At 36.5% G+C, this 22,398-nt stretch overlaps 2 protein-coding genes across 4 annotated transcripts; both read right to left on the bottom strand.

Annotated features, from left to right (window-relative positions):
* Positions 1 to 25: 25 nt before the first annotated feature.
* LOC137591610 (inosine-uridine preferring nucleoside hydrolase-like) lies at positions 26 to 3,789 on the bottom strand. The gene is made up of 8 exons (XM_068309723.1): positions 3,676 to 3,789; positions 2,512 to 2,689; positions 2,249 to 2,428; positions 1,531 to 1,642; positions 1,276 to 1,412; positions 912 to 989; positions 337 to 453; positions 26 to 246 (listed from the first exon to the last, which is right to left on the bottom strand). The coding sequence occupies exons 2-8, from the start codon at positions 2,686 to 2,688 to the stop codon at positions 94 to 96; spliced, it is 954 nt and encodes a 317-aa protein (XP_068165824.1). The 5' UTR covers position 2,689; positions 3,676 to 3,789; the 3' UTR covers positions 26 to 93.
* Positions 3,790 to 7,069: 3,280 nt separating this feature from the next.
* Positions 7,070 to 21,831, bottom strand: LOC137591261 (protein-tyrosine kinase 2-beta-like). 3 transcript variants are annotated; one of them, XM_068309148.1, is made up of 31 exons: positions 21,667 to 21,831; positions 21,212 to 21,565; positions 20,574 to 20,752; positions 20,168 to 20,255; positions 19,442 to 19,521; positions 19,275 to 19,337; positions 18,594 to 18,648; positions 18,310 to 18,450; positions 18,145 to 18,216; positions 17,403 to 17,504; positions 16,481 to 16,598; positions 16,228 to 16,267; positions 15,564 to 15,596; positions 15,415 to 15,464; positions 14,954 to 15,048; positions 14,736 to 14,817; positions 13,793 to 13,893; positions 13,420 to 13,535; positions 13,046 to 13,146; positions 12,749 to 12,838; positions 12,393 to 12,597; positions 11,932 to 12,034; positions 11,480 to 11,527; positions 11,095 to 11,220; positions 10,942 to 10,974; positions 9,982 to 10,006; positions 9,590 to 9,648; positions 9,298 to 9,432; positions 8,505 to 8,588; positions 7,748 to 7,979; positions 7,070 to 7,316 (listed from the first exon to the last, which is right to left on the bottom strand). In XM_068309148.1, the coding sequence occupies exons 2-31, from the start codon at positions 21,413 to 21,415 to the stop codon at positions 7,276 to 7,278; spliced, it is 2,901 nt and encodes a 966-aa protein (XP_068165249.1). In that variant the 5' UTR covers positions 21,416 to 21,565; positions 21,667 to 21,831; the 3' UTR covers positions 7,070 to 7,275. The 3 variants fall into 3 exon arrangements, with proteins under 3 accessions (XP_068165249.1, XP_068165250.1, XP_068165251.1); XM_068309149.1 differs by having other exon boundaries at positions 15,415 to 15,462; positions 15,571 to 15,596; XM_068309150.1 differs by having other exon boundaries at positions 7,071 to 7,316; positions 9,590 to 9,630.
* Positions 21,832 to 22,398: the final 567 nt, after the last annotated feature.

Raw genomic sequence — 22,398 nt, 5'->3', positions numbered from 1 at the left:
TAACTTTTAACAATGAAGACAATAGTTCTCAATACTGAATCTTTTTTATTTTGGCAAACAAAAGGCATGCCTTCCGTTTGTTAAAATATCACCCTACTTCAGTGAATTCATGAACATTTTCTTGAGCTTCTCCAAGTCAACATTCTTCATGACAAAAGCCTTGTGTTTCTTGTCTAGCATCTTCATGTAGTCCAGCACCATCATGCCACGAGTGTAAGTCCCTTCCAGCTCCACTGTGACTGCCACCTGGTAAATGAACACAAGATATTGGGGATTAATGCTCTATGCTGTTTGTTTTTTTTTGCTTTTTAAAAGCATAAAAGAAGTGATGCTCACCTCATCACTTTCTGTTATGAAGGTATCATCGATAGCAGCAGCCATGGCGTAGGTGTCACAGGAATTGAACCCTTTCCCCTCTGTGGTCTCCTTGTCATACTCAGCTGATTGAGCTTTCTGCAGAAACAAAATACGTAACACAGTTTTGGTCAAGACCTGGTAAACTAGAAATACAATGTAAATGCAAGATAAAAAAAATATACTAATGATTTAATTAGTTTTATAACAGTACAATACAACTACACAGCTGAAAAAAATATCTATAATAATTGACCAAGCCAACAGGTTGGGTAAAGCAATGTGTATTTTGGATTTAGGGAATGTACTACTGCAGAAACAAGACTGGAACACTTCAGCAGCTTAATTATCTTATTTCAAATAGCTATCATCATGTTGCTTAAAAATTCTGAATCCTGCTTCTCTGAAATTTCCACGTTATTTCCCATGTTACAACTTAAACTCATGACCACAAATGGGAGCATACAAGGAGGATGTGAATAAACAATTAAAATCTGCTTTTTCACTCTAAAAGAATGTGCCTTTTTTTTTTGTCACTGTAGTTTGCACACTCCTACCTGAAAAGTGAAGTTTGTAATATTCTTCATGAATGCAGCTTTCTCAGTCTTTTGGGACAGCCATTTCTCACAGAAAGACTGGAAGAGGAAAACAGAGTGTTCATTGACAAGTCCGAACATTTCATACTTGAACCTGAAATTTTTTTTAGTAAAATAAGTCAAATACAGCAGTCTTAAAGTAATGTAGCTTTTATTTTGTTACTTATATAAACATTTGCACATTATGTCAGTTAAAAATGAGAAGGTCCAAAATTTTACAACCAAATTCTGGTTTCAAGGTTAGCAGCATATCCACTCAGTTTGAGGTACTTAAAACATAAATGTTATTATGTTACATTAATGTTCATTGTGTGCTGAGTCTCACCCATGGCAGGCTGTTCCTGCAGCTGAACTCCCAGGGGGCAATGTAGGTGGGACAGGTGTACCGGTCCAACACGACATAAGCAGCCTCAGGGTCAGCCACAAAGTTAAACTCTCCACACACTGTGGTATTACCCCTGGCTGCACAACATGTTTCTTATTCATATGAATGAACTGAGTGATGTTGAAAATCACAGATTCATTTGTGCTGGAAAAAAAATTATTTCATGTTTTGAAATGAGTGAGAGGTGCAACTTACAGTCAGTGTTTCCTCCCATGATATAGAGAGCCTTCAGCCTTTCAGGGAAGGAAGGGTCCAGTTGTACCGCTACAGCCAAGTTAGTCAGAGGGGCTGTGGCTACCAGAGTCACCTATAAAATAAAAAGTGCATCTATGCATATTTTTAATTCTTCTTTTAACCACGGATGTGGTTGTCTCAGCTGGTTAAGGATGAGAGGCAGGGTACACCCAAGATGAGACACCAGCTCATCAGAGAGCCACACGAAACAAACAAAAATAAAGTAGATGAAAGTTGTTCGGTTTTACTTGAACTTTCTTTTTCAGATAACATTAGAAATTCTAATTGCATTTTTTTTTTGGGGGGGGGGGTGTCTGCAGGGATGGCTTTTTCCACAAACCAGTAGGGTCAGCTAGCTAACTGGATGGCCAGGCTAGAAAAAAAAAAGCCTTATCAACTCTTTATTACATAGACTAGCAGATGACTTTACCACCATGACTAATATTCTTTCATCACCATTTTCCCTTAAATGAAACACTGCCTTGGATTGTTTGACGATACTGAACAAGGACTAAGGTGGTGGATAACGTGACGGATACAGCCACGTGCTGCTGAAATACATACTTCTGAGTCAGCAGTCTACTGCTAAATAAATGCGCACAGTACTTAATTTCTTGTTGTTTAGTAATACTGAATTGATCATGTGTTAGCATGTGATTTCAGAGGCAGTTTGACTGACCTCTCCAGGGTTCTGTTTGGCAAGCTTGATCATGGCCGTCACAGCTTTTTTCTTCTGCAGCAACTCCAGCCCTGGAGCATCCGGATCTGGGCAATCACCCAGTCCATCCTTCCCATGATAATCTCCAGCATGGCGTTTATGAGCCAGCAGTGGTTTTCCACAACCACGGAACACTGGAATCTGTCAAATGTAATTGTATGTGTCACTCAGGCCAAGTTATTATTAATAACCCAACTCAAGCCATCCAAAATGATCAAACTTACATCCAGCCGGTTGCATACTTTCAGGACCCGGAGTGTATTCTTGAGGACATTCTGCAAAGGTGTGTTGCCAAAGCAGCAGGTTATCCCCAAAACCGTCACATCAGGGTCTGCAAGGGCCACCATGATGGCTTGAGCATCGTCCACACCCGTGTCCACGTCGATGATTAACTTCTTCATCCTAGATTGGACCAAAGCGCATCCATTACGTTTACATTTTTAATTATTACCTTCCAAGTCATATTTGATACACAAGTTTCTGATCAATACATCATCAATATGATTCTTTGAGAAATGGATTGCATGCAGTCTCACTTGTCATCTGTTCCCATGTGAGATGTCATTTCCTGTGTGCTGGAGTTTTGATGCCGATACTTTCATTCACTCATTAACTGTCTCTACATTATTCATATTATTAGAACTCTCTTACTTTAGTTAAATAAAACACAAAGAACTTCTTTAATATTATATATTAACCCAGAAAATTAGTAATGATGTGATGTTATGTATTGTGTTGGGTGGTTCCAAGGTAGGTCGCGGCTCTGTTGGTGGACTTCTCCAGCTGTGACATGTGGCATGTGTATCACACCCACACACACACACACACACACGAAGAAAGAAGCCACTTCAATTTTATCTCAAATCAGCATCTACATTCTAGCCATTCCATTCTACCACAAGCACGCCTCACTCTACTAAATGAGATGACTAAGTGACCAACTAAACCAAATCTTGTTTAACAAGCAAAAGTATAAAAACCACTGTTGTCATCAGTATCATGCAATAGGACCAGATGGATTCAAAAACAGTGCAAGTAGTGGCTTGTAGTGCCAATCTTGTTTTGTTTGTTTGAGATCTGAAAACATCTTTATTTTCACCATTTGTCATTCCCTGTAAATAAATAAATCTTGTTTTATTCATTTTAGCATAAAACTTCCTTTGTGTTGAATTGCATTTGTTCTACAGCTATGTTGTCAACGCGTGTACCTTATGTAAAGCATGTCAAGTTTAAAAGCAACAGAAAAACTACAACTTTATCTTTGTTTTGTAATATAGTATTTAAAAACGTAAGCAGGTAATCATTATTTGTGCTAGTACTTGCCTCACTATCAAATGTTAATGTAAAACAATATGAACTCATATAAAGAATGAAAAAAACATCCTCACCTTGTGGATTGGATCTTGACTCAGCTATCTGCACTCGTGTTCAATGAAGAGCAAACTATTTCAAAGCTCTGAGAAGCACACAATAAGTACATGGTTACATAAGAGACACCAGACACGCCCTAGGAATGTCTCTGCAGTAATACGAGAAAAGCTTTTTTGTGTGTGTGTGTGTGTGTGTGTGTCAATTACAGCAGTGTTGAATGACTTCCATTAAAATCATTGCTTCAATCCATTTTTATATTTCATTACTGTCTCTAACAGATTATTCATGGTATGCTGCAGTTGGAAGTATCTAAAATTAGAGAAACAACAATTTTTTGTTCCCCTTATAATATTGATTATTGTACAGGGCCAAACTACCAAAAAAGAAAATTGGCAAGGAAAAACACGACCGTCATGGGAATCTGACACGGGACCCAGATAGTTGATTCTTTTGAAGAGTTGTTGTGTCAGTAGCAAGACCCAGCAAGACTCACCAAAGGAATTTCTTAAACGGTTTTCTTCCTCTGAGCTAAGTAGGCTTCGTACAGACTGTTCAGCAAAATGGAACACTAAGAAAAAATGTGCACACCATCTGTACTGGTCTGAATCCGACCTCACCCAGAGTTATGTTTCCCCATCGCCAATAAATTTTCTGGGTCTTTTCTTTAATAGTTGCATGGGTGTGTTCATCCATTGTTTTCAGACCAGACCTTTATATTGTTTTCATCTGCAGTCCAGCTGCACACAAAAATACAGACGCAGGAGCTTTTTTTCTCCGATGAATCAATAACGTTACTCAATCTAAGCCAGAACAGGAATTCTGATTTGTTAGCCCATCAAGTTAGGCCATCTCAGTATCCATAAGGTCAGTTTAGTTCACTTGGTTTGCATTCGGCTTGACAAAATGACGTTATTGTGAATGTTGTCAAGAATTGGAAAAATGCAGTTAGTAATAACAGTCAGTGGAGCTCAGGACTAAAAACCTTTTCAACCTTTGAACCTTGCTCAAGGGCAGCTCGGCAGTGCTCAGCAAGTGAACCGACATCTCCTACTGCCAGCTCACACTCCAAATGTTTGTAGTTCACAATGTACCTTGACCCGGCGACCCTCTGGTCCCCAGTCCAAAACATAAGTGGACTGAGCTACTGCCCGACCAAATTTAATTGCGCATTTAGTCATGCTGATAATATGACTTCTAACAAAAAGAGTGGATCCATAAATATAGTAATCGAAAAAAGATTGAGAATAACAGTCAATTAAAATAACAGATAGAAGATCCTAAATTAGAATATACATTTTTAATATAAGTAGCATTAAATTTGATTTTGCCAAAGAGAATACACTTAGGTGTAAAATTTTGTTTTGTCTACATTTAGGTAAAGTTGTGTTAATTTTTCTGTGTCCTTCCACACAGGAGGACATGTTATTTAAACGCGTTGGCAGTTCACTGGTCTTTGCTCCTTTTGTCTTCACTGTATAATTATATCAGGCTGTACAGACGTACATATTTACCCTAGCTTTCTGTAACATCTGCAGGGCTACACAAATAAGTATGATGACATGGTAAAATGAGGAATGTCCTATGTGTGAGACTATTGTCTGCACAATTCCATGCAATGTGCACAAAGATTCTGTAAAAAAACCAAAAGAATTAAGGAATAAATATAAATATAAACCGTCCAATTGTGTCAAGTAATTCTCATTTAATTCCATCTATCCATCCATTTTAATAAATTAGCATTAGAGAAAAAGCTGTACCTTCTCTTTGCACCTCTCATAGTTGTCATTAATTACGTGACCATTAACTTGGAACTTTTGTTGTCTGATATCTCAGCTTGCAACTGATCAGAAATGACATGAAAACATGCTTCCTTCATGGCAAATGAATCTTGAAAGTAGGTACTTGCATGAGAGGATTCAGATTGCTGCGCAGTTAGCGGAACAGAAAGTGGCCATGAACGACAGATAATGAGAGGAACTCAGAGATCTAACGCAATTGGCACATGCATCAACCTTAAACACATCCAGAAATTAATTACAAAACTCTGCAGTGAGACTCAACGGCATCAAGAAAGTGATGAAAACGACAGAATTTCATGATTGTCTTTAAAGCAGCTACCTGGAGCCTGCATTAGGTTTTAATGAATACTAGGTTTGTAAGTGTGAACTGATCTTTGCCATATTTATGCACAAGGTGAATTTTACTTTTGTGCAACCCGTGAAAAAGCTGAAATTGAATATATTAATGATAACAAGTGCCCATTCTAAACATACCTCAGACTTTGATTGGCAGCACGGAAAAAATCAGTGAGAAGGGAGCGTGGAAATCTACACAGGCAGGCACACAACACGGCTGCATCATATCCACTTAATGGCCAGGGTCACATGTTGTGTTGGGTCTGGGGTCACATGCTAATCAGGAAGTGATAAATGTTTGCTGACTATAAATTAGACTCTCCTTGCATTCTCTAGTTGTGTGAGTTGGGCTCCTTTTTCTAGTGATGTCCAAATGAGGCCTCATGGTGCTTTGAACGCTTTGGACCAATTGTGTTGAAAACTGGTTCATTTACCCGAAAGCTTCATTCACTGAGAACGTGGGCGCCCTCTTTGGCAGGGTGACTGTACTGCAGCCACATGACGTTCGATGAGCCCAAAAAAGTGCTTCGACATTCCCTGTATTGCATACATTTTCTGGGTAAAACCGAATAAAATAATTCATTTTCGCAACTGCTTCATCTGCCGTCGTTAACAACATTACATCTCGAACTTAATGTTATTTTTAATAAAGAGGGGGACTCCCTCTCTACCTTTATTCTTTCTATTCACACAACCCATTTTATATCCAATTAAGCAGAATTCCATGCCTTTTGTTTTCATTAATCCAAGTTTCTGACACAGCGATGATGTTGAATTGTTTTTCAAACTGTTCTGTGTCCAAAATTGGTGTAGAGGCTCGCGTCTATATGTGACTCTGCGGTGCAGTTGCGTTGCACTTGGAGTGTCCCCCCCTGCCTCACACCCCCAGTCAGCTGGGATAGGCTCCAGCACCCAGCGTCCTGCGATGGTGGGAAAGTGGGTGCATAAAATGGATGAATGAATGAATGAATTTTACTTATTTCTGGGGAAGTTGTCAAGGTGTGGCTTCAAAGTTGCGTGTCAGAAAGGAAATGCAGCTTGCTTTTCTCACAAATCGTGTATTTAATGCATATATTTTTTAATGAAGTTTGGACATCCTTTTTCTGCATGTGTAATCGGAATCATCCATCTTGCAAATTGTCCTGTAATTGTTCAAATCGGTGCTTGTGTCAGTAGACTACATGGTATGGAGGGAAGTGAACACTTTTTACTTGTTCTCCAAAGAGGCCAAATTCTCAGCTCAATGTGAGGAGATAACAAACAATAGCAAAATATAAACCAGAAAAGACACTAATTTAAGTGGTCAAATGTTTAATTTCTGATACGTCCAAAACACAGGTATAAATAATTAGGAAACTAAACAAACTCTGCATCTTATACTTTACTTTGAACTGAGATTGTGGATTAGTAAACCAATGAAAGGTGGTGAACATCCAAAAGCCATACACATGGAAGACAAAAGGCAATGTTCATTGTCCTGCTTCAGGGCTGAGAGAAGATGTCAGATGGAAACTTTTCCTTGTCTAATAAGAGAATAAGAGAAGAAAAAAATAATTCCTAGTAGTCAATTTGTTTTCCAATTCCAAACCTCATGGAAATCAATTAAAGCTGGTCTACACTCTGTTTAAAATCAAACTAATCGCAAATACTTTGAAGAGAATATAGTATATGTCAACATTTTGATAAAATTTTGAGCTCATTTATTATTTTGTTTTATAAATACATTAAGTTCTGTTGTTGATCATTAGCATTAGTGTTCATTTGACATGCCATGGCAATGAAATTATCCTGCATTATTTTAACACAAGTTATTCGTACAGAGTTAGCACAAAAGTCAGGTGGTTAAAAACTGTTTTTCAAAACAGTGTAGCATTCATATTTTCATTATATAAGCTATCTTTATTTTTCTTAAGACAACAGAGCCTTTGTGCAACATCTCCCCCTCATTTCTTACAATCCTCCGTGTCTTCTGAGAGAAGTCCGGGCTTATCAAGGCAGACTCGGACTCGTGCTTGATCAACAGCATCCAACATATTTTTGGAGTCAAGTACCAGACCGTGAGCGGCAGCCAGCATCCGCCGTTGACACTCCTCCTTCAGTGATGTTATGGCATTCTGCTGGGCCAGTCGCATCTTATTAATCAGCTCTGTTAAATCCTTGTTTAGCAGTTTCTTAGTACCCTCGATCTGACATGCAAAGAAGATCACACGATGCAGTAGAAAATGTCAATGAATTAGATTCAGTCCATTTATAGCAACTTGTTTTAGTCTATCTGTACTGATTTTTTAATGCAATTCAAGAGTTGACATTATCACGATGAAATCAAGTATACAATCCCCTTGGCTGGATGACAGAACACATCTTTGACTGGTTGTTCTACCTGACAAACAAGTTGAAACCTGTGAGCTATACAGTGTTTCGCTCTAGGTGACAGAATATGTCACAGCAATTTTATAGTCTGTCAAATAGTTCATACCTGTTAAAATCTGTCCATTTTTAGGCTCCTTCACTTGTGGCCATAAATACATCCACAAAAGTACAAAATCATTTGTACTTTTCATACACCAAGCTTTGAAAAGTACCAATAATTTCGAGAAATTTGACTTTTTTTTTCTTTTGCTAATAAAAAGAACATCAGGTAATAATGAAGAATTTAGGACAGCAAGTTGAGAAAGCATGACGAAACATGAGGGGTTGTTAATTTGGCCTACCTCTGTTGTGAGAGCGCTGCTCTGCAAAGAGGGTACAACTTCATCAACACTTTGGATCAGATTTCGGAGAGAGATACCCACCACCTAAGGGATGGAAGGAAGCAAATAAGAAGGAGGAAGAGAGGACAGAATGAGGAAGAGGTAGAAAGAGTGAAACAAATCAAACAACTTTAACTAGATACTTTCATCAACTTCATGCAGTAACTGTTAGTTATGTCTGTCACTTGGAAGAAAGTCGGACAAAACAGCGCCCTCTTGTGTACAGTAATATATTTGAACATACAGATATTTTTATTAATCACCGAGGAAATTGAGACTCTTCATTTGAGTTGGATTTCATGATATCATCCAAAAGTATACCTGATTTTACTGTCGAAATGTTTTGTTAAAATGTTGAGACAATAAATTTATAAAGCTGATAAAAATATGAATTTAAATTGAATTTAAAAAAAATTCTAAATTTGAATTCAACTTTTATTATTCATGTTCATTTGAGTACCAGTGCCTAATATTTAAATTTAAATGATATTTATTTATTGCTTTAATTTCATCTGACATGATAAAACGTTATAACAACAGCATGTCATGTCACTCAAAATTCAAGTGCGTACAGACAGATCACTCTCTTTGCTCATTATTTTCCATTTTTAGCACATTGTAATTGCCATGGAAATAGGATAGACCTCTTTTTAGAGAACAGTATTGAGGAGATTGTTGCGCATCTCATCAAAAATAAAAAAAAATCGATAGTCAAACTTAGTGATGTCTCCACAGCATAGCACGAGGGACCTACTTTCACAGCATTTGGATACTCAGAAACAGGCAGTGTGTTGATGTCATTCTTCAGCTGGACCACCTGTTTCACAAGTGCCATGACACCGATGTAAACCTGATCACATGATCGGTCGAGCTCGGCTGTTGGTCGAGGCTATAACGATCAAAACAAGTGAAAGTTAGTTTCATATGTCAATAGCAAAAAAAATTCAGCAGAACATTTAAGCTTTTCTAGTTGTGTTGACTCCTTTGATATCCCCCCCCCCAAAAAAAAACCCCATATAAAAACAAATGGGTGTAATCTTTCTTACCTGTGTGATAGTGGAAGGCATTGGTGGCTTCTCTGGTGGACCTGACAGAGACACAAAAGCTACACATCTGCATATTTTTGATCTACCAATTTTATATACATTTGTATGATATTCTGTAAAAAGTTTAGCATCAAAATGTGAGGAAAGTATGCCGTATCCTTAGTAGGTCTTACATCTATTAAATAATTGTGTTTTGGGGGAAAATTTTTTGCATTCAGTCTTTGACTTTATTGTTTTGTGTCTGTGTTGTATACTAATGTACAAGAATAAATCTAAATAAGGATCAAGCATTTTAAAGTCTATTTTTAATTCTTTTCTATATATTTCCTGTATCATATATCAGTATCCTTTGCTTTTTAAAAATTAATTGTTCAAAATGAATGTGGACTTACCATTTTTTGGAGGTTTTTCATGAGACTACAAACACACAGGGAGAGAGTAACAAATAACGAGCAAATGAATGTTTTCCTTTTTACAAAGGGAACTTTCACTCAAAATCTAGCATTCAGTTTCCATTTACTCACTTCAAAACTACATTGTTTATTATATTTTTAACACAATAGAGGTCATATGACAAAATTAAAGTCATCATTAACCCCAAATTACAAACTCATTCATTTGTACCTCAATGGACGTGATTGTTTCCATTGTTTCCAACACAAAATAATGACAAATTTCTCCACACACAAATTATTTAAAAAATTTGTGTGTGGAGAAGGCTCTGGTGCAGTGTCCATAGGAGAATATATGATTTAAAGGCAAAGAAAACTATTGAGTGAAAAGCAAAAGGGAAAAAAACTGTATTACATCTTTATTTCGCAAACTTTTTTTCTTGAGAATGACTACCAGACTTTAAAATTTTATTAAAAATAATATATAATTTTACCCTTATAAAGCTATATTTCCAGGTTGCATAGACTATGTCAGTTATTGCTGGACACCAAATTCTTTCCAGTCTGCGGGAGCGTTGTTTAAGCTTGTGGACTAAAGGGTTAAACCATGGGGCTCACCTTTCCGTTTTTTAAATTTAATTTTTAATGGAGCTATGTCTTCTAAAGTTGTTTTTAAAATATACGTCACATTGTTTGTAAAATAAATTCAATGCTTAGACTTGTGTAAGAGTAGGGATTGGGGGAACATATATCTTGGCTGTGGGGGATTCTTTCTATAAATTTAGCTGTTATGTGATCAGAAATTGATCTTGTCAGAAAGGTTTTACCTGGTTTATTAACGCAAGTCAGGGCAAAATCAAAAGTAACTAGGGAGTGATCTGACGAGACCCAAAATGTGTTTCACGCAGCTTCAATATGCCTGAAATGTGTATAAAAAGAGATCAATACAAGATAATGTACCATTATTTGTGAATCCACGCGTACAACAGGATCCTACAGAAAGACAGAAGCAGACTTCAGGCCGTAGCAAAGCATGTTCTACTGTTATTACTGATGGGAATATGTGTGTGTGTGTGTGTGTGTGTGTGTGTGTGTGTTTGTGTGGGCTGTCACCAGTTGTCTCTCCTCCTGCTCTAGCCACTGTTCATCCATCAGCATCTGCTTCCTTTGTCTTTGTAACGTGTCCTCCACCCCTGTTTTCTCTTTCTCCCACATTTGACTGATGTCACAGTCTGTTATCTACACACACACACACACAAACACACACACACACACACACACACACACACAATGTATTTTTGTGCTGGACTCTTATCAAACATTTGAAGTTTGAGGCAGATTGGACCATGGATAGTAAGGTTACTTCCTGCGTCAGAAAAACTTATATTTTTGAGAAAGACACACACACACACACACACACACACACACACACACACACACACACACACACACACACACACACACACACACACACACACACACACACACACACACCTACCTGTGTGTGCATGGCTGAAAGACGGGGGTTGTCTTGTATTCTTGATGGCTGTGAAAGAGAGACAGAGAATAAAAACTTAAAGACTTTCTTTCAGAGTTCTTCATTTTATGTTATGCATCCTGATCCTTATAGTATAATAACAAACTGTGGCTAACTATTAATTTAATAACTACTTTGTTCAGGATCTGGATTTCAGTTGCTGATAACTACAAATTAGTGACATGAAAATCATTTGCTCTTTTCTGTTATTACAATTTAGCGTAGTGACTTTAACCAGTTAAAATAAACACATTTGTTTTGCGTGTATGTGTTGTTTTTTTCTTATTTTTTTGTCTGCATTGTATTCTCATAGTTTAACATCATAAAAGTAGATAAATGTTCTTTTAGTCTTGCAGCAAGTTCTTTTAAATATTTTATTGGGTGCACATGACCACGTGTATGTGCTATATTACCTTAGGCGGGGGGTCTGCATGACTTTCAAATATAGATGAGACAGGATGTAATTTGTCTTGCCTAACACCTTGCTCCTGCTTCAGTTCCATACTATGGACATCACTGTTTTAAGCACACAAACATACATTAACTGGGATGCGTGATAGTGGTTCAGGTGGCTATCCAAATATTTGCATTACTAGATAAAATGAATTACATTTTTCTTTAAGGAGTCTGATATTTTTAGGCCTCTATAAACACAAAAACGTTCTGTTCAAACCTGAATTTTCATATTAGCTCCTCTATTCTCCTAAAATGGAGAGTAGAGGAGGAACATAAAGGATTTAACAAGTGCATTATTAAGGACAGTTAATTTTATGCAGTTAAAATCCTATATAAAAGTTTTTCCACAGTAAATTGATTTAAAAACAGCAAGTAAAACAAGTTTCCAGAAAAGGAGAAGAAATCCCTATATGTGCACCTCAAAGAGCAGACGAGTTGGCTGAAGGCAGGGCGACTGTTTGGCTCATAAGCCCAACAGCGGGTGAGCATTAAGTATATGGTGGGTGGGCAGCGATCTGGTTTGGGGAGTCGAGCCCCTGACTCCAGCTGATTGATGACCTGTCCATTCTCCAGCCAGAAGAAGGGTTGTTGGGCCATGGAGAAGATCTCCCACACACACACACCTAGTTGAATACATGCAGGACCATAATGAGGAAAAGAATGTCTTGTGTTTTGTCTGAAGTGTTCCTCCTTGAATTCTAACTTTACTTTTAGATATATATGAGGAACAAATACAAAAAACCTGACACACTCAGATGTACATGTGCATCTCACCAAACATCCAGACATCACTTGATGTTGTGAAGCGTCTGAAGTTGATAGACTCGGGTGCCATCCATTTGATTGGCAATCGACTGACAGTGGCTGCAATTAAACCCAAAATATAGTTACTTCTCTACTTGTAAGTTTTTTTTTAAATTCTTTTTTCTAATTCTTTATTTTTACAGAATGTTTTTTATTCTTTCTGAAAGTGACATTTGCCCTCCTTTATCTTTTTTTATTTTTTTAAAATCTTTGTTTATAATGTCAAAATACATTAGGTTTTTACACGGCATGTGTGTGTATGTGTACCTTTATAATATTCTTGTTCATCAACATAACGAGATAGGCCAAAGTCACCAAGCTTTACACAATCAGGAGACGCCACCAAAACATTTCTTACTGCTATATCTCTACAGCACACAAAACATAAATCAGACAAGATCCAAGAAGAAAAGATTGATGAAAATGCATTCAAAATAAAACACTACATATTACCAAATCACATATGAAGTACAGTTTCTCAGCAAATGTCTGTATGGATATTGAATGCTGCCATGTGTATAAATTAAAGACTTCAGTACTTTATTTACTTTATCATTTATTTTTCACATTTAAGAATCGAGTGCTGAAAGTCTGCTTTAAAGTTTTTTCTAAATGTTAATTAACACATGAGGCTGAGTTACCTGTGCACCATATTGAGTCCTTCCAGGTAAGCCAAGGCTTTGCAGATTTGTAGACAGTACATGATCAATGTTGCAGTCGTCAAAATGCACTGTTGTTCCACCAGATAATTTCCCAGCTTTTTAGAAAAAAGAAAATACACAGATGCGATAAAATTTAGTTTCCATTCCATGTAGCTTATACTTTATTATTAAGTTTAGAAAGACTTTTTAGTTTTCTAGTTTAATTGTAATAATTTATAATGTAGTTTTTTTTTTAAAGATTGTAATATAGATGAAGGGCTAGTGAGCATCAGGACCACTGTCCAGGATGAAACGTTGAAAATCCAAGAATATATATGTTAAATGTTAAACATACGCATACAAATACACTCACCTCTCCATGTTCATATAGCTCCATCACTATCCAAACAGGGTCAGCCTCAATTACTCCAATCAGACGGACAATATGAGGATGATCCAAATTTTTCATCAAGCCTGCAACAGACCAAAAATATCTCATTATACCAATTCAAATGTTTTTCTTTAGATTTTATCCTTGACTAACAGAAAACCCAGATGACACAATCCTGACACCCAGGAACATGTAAAATACTAACATGTGAGAACCATTAAATTGGACTAAAATTTTATTTTGATATTATTTGCTGATATTGAACATATTGTTACAACTTCTGAAAGCCATCTTTAAAAATTGCAGCTGTTTAATTTTTTGAGTTCTTCTTTTCAGGAGTATGGACCTAGAAGAGTATTCTGTAATAAATTTCATTCTCATCACACTTTTAATGTTTTTGTATGAAATGCTGATTAGAGTGAGAAACCAGGGTCCCAATTGTTTACTCAATCAATCCATTAGTTTTGTGTATCTTATCTTATTAAAACAAATATTAAAATATTGCAAAAACGCTTCAACACATCGGTGAACTTTTATTGTGTGTCTTGATAAAGTTCATGTTCCAGAGTGCTAGAAGCACTAATTTTCATCTTCCTAAATCAACACCTATGACATATTATAATTACTATAATTATCTATTATTTACTTCCTTACTTCATATTATTCTTATTATTTATCTTATTAATTGAGTGTCTATTCTATTCTTCCATTTTTCTGTGACTACCTCTGATACTGTTAATGTAACAGTGAAAATTTCCCATCAGTGCGACAAGAAAAGGTCTATCTTATCTCTTATCAGATAGATAGATAGATAGATAGATAGATAGATAGATAGATAGATAGATAGATAGATAGATAGATAGATAGATAGATAGATAGATAGATAGATAGATAGATAGATAGATAGATAGATAGATAAACTCACCAGCTTCACTAAGAAACTTCTCTTTTACATCAGCTGAACAGTCTTTACATGTTTTGATGGCCACAGACATTCTCTCTCCTCTCTTCAAACACAAACATGAACGCATTACACTGACCATAACAGAGAGGTTTTATTAGCAGTACTGAAACAATGTCGACTGTTTGTTTTAATTTATAGTGTGATTTTTTTTTGTGATCACTTCTGATAGGTCAACTCACTTGGCTTTTATAGACGCCCCTGTGAACCTCTCCAAAGAATCCTTCACCCAGAATCTGACCAAGGGCAACATCATCTCTGGAGATGGCGTACTTCTCTGAACATAAAAACGTAACAGAAGCGCACATTATCTCAGACAAGTAGACAATTTTCCTTTGGTGGTTTTGAAAGTGGAACCCAATGAGAAGCATAGTAGAACTACAAGTAAAAACTACAATAGGTGCATCAACTTTGCCAGTGTGTCCTTTTCAGAGACAATACCTTAACTTTAAAACAAAAAATAGTTAAACCCTTGACCTGAGTCAGTGTCTACCATTTAGGTCTCATTAATTAAGCATCAAACCATAACAGAGGTTTAATTCAGTTATGCCTTTCATTGTTTTCTTCTGAACAATTCAGGTCAAAAATAACTTGCATTTTGCCTGTGATTGTGTGGAAAAAAGTAGTCTAAGACAATACTTACCTTCAGAATCTGTTGTTCTCTCTGGAATCTCAGCATAAATATCTGAACCTGAATTTGAGAAAAGAAGTTTTTTTTTTTTTATCATAACCATAATCAAACAAAAGAAACCTATGGAACAATAACAATTATAACACTAAAATGACTTAACTCTCAAACCTTGATCAGGTCCACTGGAATGAACACTGAAAGAAAAATAGACATTTTAAAAACATGACTTTGAAGCAAGTCAAGATTCCAATAAAACATCAGGCAGTATTCTTAAACATCTGTGACTGGTGTTGATTTTGTCATCTGCCCCTCTTCTCAGACACCTCCCCTCTTCCGGGGCGGGGTTTGGTGGTGGTCCACCCGCCCTGCCATCAGGGAGCTTGGCAACCGGCCTGGTGACGTCAGCTCGGGTGATGGACGAGTCCACCTCTGAGACCTCAGCCTCTACTTCTTCCATGAAAAGAAATGGAGGAACAGTATCCTCTGTTGGGGTCAGCGGTTCCCCGCCTCCACTGTAAACAGTGTTGGTGGTGCACCGCTCAATTGTAATCCCTTTCTGGGTGGAGTTTCTATGTTCTTCCCGTGTGTGAGCCCAGCACCTTCTTGTCGTGAGGCAACAGCACTACCTACTGTGCAGCCCCATGTCCAATGTGATAAATTAGAAAATACTGCTGTAATTTCCCCCAGAAAGCCATGGAATTCCAATGGAGACACAAATGCAACATAAGTAAAAAAAAAAACAACAACAACAGACTAACTTACAGGCAAGAGTTGACTTGTGTATGTGGTAAAGACACATTTTTAAATATGATTCATCACACTCACTGTTCAGGGAGTTCAGGGTGTTTTCGTCTTGTTTCCTTCTCTGGAAGAATTCAGTATTTGATAAAGTTATAGCTGTTTATCTAATTACCTCAACATTCCAGGATTTTAAGCATTCCTAATCAGTTTTTTTTGGCAGTAAATTGTATTATAAGAATAAAATTAAGAATGGCAAATATACATGTAACCAATGTAAAACTGTAAAGTTTAATAATTTTACATTAAAGGTCAGTGCAATGACAAATGTTAAATGTACCTTTGTTTGAATGGATAATGGGCAAACTCTCAGAGCGGCCATTCAAACGACAGTAACCATCAATCAGGTTGGCCATGTTTTCTGCCACAGCCAGGTCTGAGACTTTCACAGAGAGCGGCTAGAGTGTTGTAGAAAGTTATTCTGCGTTAGCATTTCAGCTTGAAAAGATACATTGTAATCATTAGAAATCGTTAAAAAGTACAATTCTAATTTATATTATACAGTGGAATGAAAAGGTTTGGATACCGCTGACAATTTCCATTATTTTTCTTTTTAAATTATTGGGAGTTTGGATCAGCAACTTTATTTTGATATATCAAAAAACTGATGGTCACAGTAATATTGCAGAAGTAAACTAGGTTTATTACACTAACAAAAGCAATGCAATATAGATAAAAACAAGAATTAGAGCGGTGCAAAAATTTGGCCACCCCAACAGGAAAAAAAAAAATCACATACCTATATTTAGTAGTCTCCTTATGCAAAAATAACAGCCTCTAGATGTTTCCTATAACTTCCAATGAATTTCAGGATTCTGGATTGGAGGTATTTTGGACCATTCCTCCTTATAAAACATCTGCAGTTCAGATAGGTTTGATGGTCGAGATTGATGATATTCAGCGACTGGGATGGTCATCCCAAACATTTTACTTGCTCCTTTATTATGAATGCCAAAACAGATTTTCAGCAGCGTGTTGTGTTGATGTTTTGTTGAAATAACTTCAACTTTGTTACTGACTGGACATTATCATCAAGAATATGTTGATCCATGTGATCTTCATCTTTTTTTAATCCAATAAATAAATCAGAATGAAATTGCGGGTTAATAAATGGAAATATTGGAAATTGTCAGGGCTGCCCAATATGTCTTTAATACCACTGTAGCTCCTATGTTTTTCTTTCCATTAGGACATACGGTTACCTGTTTGGCTCCATCTATGTGTACAGTGAGCACAGCTTGACCATCACTCTCTGCAAAGCAGGAGATACTGCGCACCTGAAAAGGAGTAGCTAAACACATAGTCTAGAGAAAAGAAAAGAGTGAAAGAAGAAAAGAAAAGAAAAGAAAAGAAAAGAAAAAGGGATACTGTGACATTTTAATCATGTTATTACCTTCACTGAGTCAATGTGTAGTTGTTTGTCTCTATTTGTTTCTTTTTAGTTGGTTTATCAGCAGGATTACTAAGAGCAATGAAGGAGTATGTGGCATTGAAGAATATTTTCAGGTGGATTTGAATTACAGGCCAAATACCAGACTTTTTTCTAATTAATTTTTGTAGCTATATGATAGTGTTTATACTACGATTACTGGTACAATTTCATCCAGGTAATACTACTTTATATTGTACTGTATAAGGAAATATTACCTGGTTTTGTCTGTTTGTGGCTGCCTTTATTCTACTGTCATTGCTCTTTGTGTGTGTCTGTGTGTGTGCTTCATCCTGTATAATATATCCTGTGCCTGTGTAATATATTGAGTGTACAAAACAATTTCCCAATGGGAATTAATAAAGTAAATTTAACCGTTAAATCTAAACTATTTAAATGAACAGTCTACCACACATTTGCATTTCTTGTCATTCTTCATTTGTGAATATTAGAAGTATCTGCGAATAATATTTAAAGCAAGAAGCTTTTGATAAAATCTGAAAAGCAGGGCTTACTGTCGAATTTTCAGTTAACTGACTAATGCCATCAGCGCCGATGACCAGGTCTATAGATAGATTCCAACCGTGCTGTAGACACAGGACATACGTACATGCATATTTAATGAACACAGCTTGACAAAGTAATTTCTGTTTGTCTTCTTGTGCACAAATCAAACTCACCACTAGCTGGCATGTGAAGCTCTCTTGTGTGAAGCTGTAGCATTGAGCCAGAGTGGTGAAGAAACGGTTCATGCACTGGTCCTGCTTCAGCATAGAGTAGCCCTGGAATGTCTGTTGGATCAGTCGACGTAACTGCTTTGGCTATGTTGAACATTAAAAAAAAGAAGAAGTGATTATTCAAAGTTTAACAGGTTCTTTGCTTCATGTAACCTCAAATGAATTGCAGAGAAACCAGATATGAAAAAATGGTAAATCACTGTTTTGCCATCGTTTCTGTTGTCTACCTTCATGCTGTTTATCAGTTCTCTGGGGAAGAACAGGTCCAAGCCCACATCCTTCCTAATGAAATAAGGTCAGATAATGAAATAAACCTGCAACTTATTGATTAAAATATATACAGTAATTTTACGTCTTTTATTTTCACATTGACAGTCAGTGGGGGGTACTCTAGGCTTGTGTGCCAGTATCTGATACTCCTATTACTCCTGTCCAACTTAAAATAGTAACATCAACATAGAAATACAACTGACTGAATAGAAATACCCCTAGAAAGAAAATCATATTCTACTGATTTCAAGCTGGAGGTTGTGAAATATGCAGCCAAATGTCAAGCATAACAGAGTTTTTCAGATTGTTTACTTATTATTCAGTGGTTTGAAAAAGTTTGGGCACCCCTGTCAATTTCCACTATTTGGATCAACAACTTCATTTTGACCGATCAAAAAACTGATAGACCCAATATTACTTCAGAAGTGAAACTAGGTTCATAGGAATAACAGAAACTATGCAATATGCATCAAAACAAAATTACACAAGTGTGGAAATTTGGGCAACCTTGTCATTTTGTACGTTTGAATACCTGTAACTTTTTAGCACTGGCTACTTGAACACAAAATCGGCTTGACGAGCTCATCCGCTCATAAATAAAAATGGCTTGAAATTAGTGTAGCACACATTCAACTCACTCTAATAGATCAAAATTGTACTTTTTCTCCAGTCCATTTGGATTCATATCTTTATAAAATCTTCTGCAAACACAAGAAAAAGAGTTTTAGAAAGTTTAGAATCAACGATGTATTTAAATAAACAACAACATTACAATATGTCTATGCCTGTAGAATTTGTGTAATACCTTATTTCCAGACAACCAAGCTGTAGCGCCATCCCATCACTTACTTTTGAAGCGTACTGCTGCATATAGTCACTTCGGACCTGTGAATAAACACACAGACATAATTCTATCATTGTGATATAGATTAGTAACAATTTAAAAGAACAGGTTGTCTAAAAATTCAAATTCAGTTATTTTCTGCTTTTTCAAAGAAAAAAAATTCTCGAGTTTTAATAGGACTGAAAATAATGGGACTATCCATTCATTTTGTTCTGCACAAGATGTAGACATTACAATTAATGGGTCATCTTTAGATGGGGTGCTTGCTAATGCGCTTGCTTTAGAGGACACACTGAATATTTAGTTCCAAAAAAATATAATGATTTCCTTTTAAATAAATATGGATCCTGCCTTTTTGGAGACTAGCATTATGCTTTGTATTGTGTCATTTTACATTTGGTTTTTGTTATATTTTAAAATAAATGTTTTTCAGTTTATGAGGGAAATTTGTTCACATTTTTGCAGTGAAGTTCCTATAGTATTGAAAAGAAGACTGACACAATTTAAATTTTTGGCACTTGTTCATACTAACCCCGTAAATATGCTGATTATTCATCATGTTATTCCCTGAGAAATACATGTATACGAATTCTGTTTCATAGTTCTGCTTAGTTGTGTGGACAATTTAATCGACAAAAAAGTTAGGGGTATGATAAAAAAAAAAATCTTCAGTGAAGAGATACTGACCTGAAGGTAAAAGTAAAGCATAGTTGTTCTGTCATCTTTGAATTTCTCCATGAAGTCTGATGGGATGTATCTGATTCTCAGATCATATCTGGACAGATGCATTTCATAGTTAGAAGCAATGACTCGCTCTGATGGGCTAATATTTTGTGTATGTCAAGAGCTGAGAAACATTTTTGGAAATATACAGTATTGTACTAATTCTGAGGTTTATATTGTGTGGAATGTATTCACAAAGTGATAAAAAATATGCTAAAAATGTACATTAAGTTAATTACACAACTTTCACTTATAATAGAAAAATTACAATAAAAAAGATTAGGATATAGCATTTAGCGTGTGCCATGTTGTCTGGAATTTGTCTGGACCCGGATTCTCATATATCATAAGACAAGACTAAGCCACTGACCTCCATTCAGCCTCCAGATGATGTTGCTCATAACGCTGGATGAGTTCAGACACAGTCAGGTCTGGATGCAGCCAGTGTATCACTGATGACTTAAGGTGTTTGAGGAGAAGGCCATAGCAAGGTTTATATTTTATATCTGGACCCACACAGCCACTGGACAGCACCATATCCAGAACAGCCTGGAGTAGTATTAATAAGACAGAAAATTATTCTATTGTGAAAATAAAGGATCAGAAAGTTGAAGAAAAATATTTAGGATTTATTTAAAAAAAATATGTATGATTCTTCCCTGTTAGATTCCTAACCCTTCCACCAAATTTCATTAAAATTGTTTATTTGCATGTTTTTGGAGATCGGAAGAAGCTGTAGACCCATGCAGACAAGGGGAGAACATACAAACTCTGTGCATCACTCTCCTACACTCACACATTCTTACACACACACATGCACGCACACACAGATATCTAACACTGGTCCACTTGACAAAGTAATGGGGAGTAGTATCATATTCATATACTGTGGAACTGAATTTCAGTGGTAGGGTAGTAGTGGGACTATAGTACAAAAAATACATTAGTGAGACACAGGTGAAAGTAAAGCTAGTACAGTGGAGTAGAATACGTCTGAATATGGCGTACCTTCACCGTCCAATTTTCTTCACAGCGAACCAGTTTGAAGTTCTTGCCCAGGTTGGAGCTGTTGCTTAGGAAACATACTTTGATAATCTTCACTGGGAAGACGTCGGCTCTGCTGGCATGTGCCGTGGGAAACACATCTGAAGAATCTGACTGGCTACTTGGAGATAAACTCCTCCAAGACAGGGTGCTAGTGTCTCCTGACATGGCAGATTCACGTGTACACGCACTCAACGCATGTACATACAGTCTGTGTGCTTCTATTCGTATATTGCGGTCACACCTCCATGATCAATTTCATTTTCATCTTCTCAAACACAGTCATTTTAAGCAAAAACCTGAGGAGAAGCACTGAATCTGTAAACAGATGGTAGTTGGACATCAATAAATGACTTTGCTGGAATAATTTGCATTGATAGCTCAAAAAAGCTTCACCTTCTTCAATCAGTTTTACTCACCAGTTCTGCAGACGTCCCAAACCTGCATACGAAAAATTGTCTTTTAAACTGACAAAGTCAATCCCATCTACAAAATATTACTGTAGAATACAGATTCGAACCTAGTTGACAGTTATATGGAGCGCATTCATTTGAGACTGTGAGACTGTGAAGAAGAACTTCATCTGTGAGCGAAAGAGGAAACAGTTCTTATGGGCAAACAAGGAAGTTGAAGTACAGCTGACAGAGAAAACCAGAGAGTGCTAAGAAATTGTCATGTATGCAATGGAACAGTCCAACTCCAAACCACAACACACCCACTGTGCAAATGGGTAATTTTTTACATTGCAAACTTCCTGTTTCAGAATGATTGATGATTTGAAGCATTGTATTAGTGAAAATGGTGACTTTAGCATACAAAAACAAAAAATTTCTTTAGGCTTATTACTTTCAAATTATCTCAATGTCACCATCCAAAGTGAATCAGTCTGTTATTTGTATTGTGTAACTATCAATTTGAATTATTCAGTGAGATGAGAAAGCAGGGTTTGACACACGGAGTCCAAGGATGAAACATGAAGCAGTTATGGGTATTTATTTTACCCTTGCATTAAAAAACATACATAGATGGAGTATGACTAGATTAACTACACTAAAATGAAAAATAACTGAAACATTCCAGGGTACTGAAGAGGATTTCTCAGGTTCAGCAGGAACAATGTGGTTTTCATCCTAGTGATGAAATACTGGACC

This window comes from Antennarius striatus, chromosome 24 (assembly GCF_040054535.1).
Source record: "Antennarius striatus isolate MH-2024 chromosome 24, ASM4005453v1, whole genome shotgun sequence".
Classification (NCBI taxonomy): Eukaryota; Metazoa; Chordata; class Actinopteri; order Lophiiformes; family Antennariidae; genus Antennarius; species Antennarius striatus.
The sequence above is the reverse complement of the archived record's forward strand: the minus strand, read 5'-3'. Positions and strand labels throughout refer to the sequence as shown.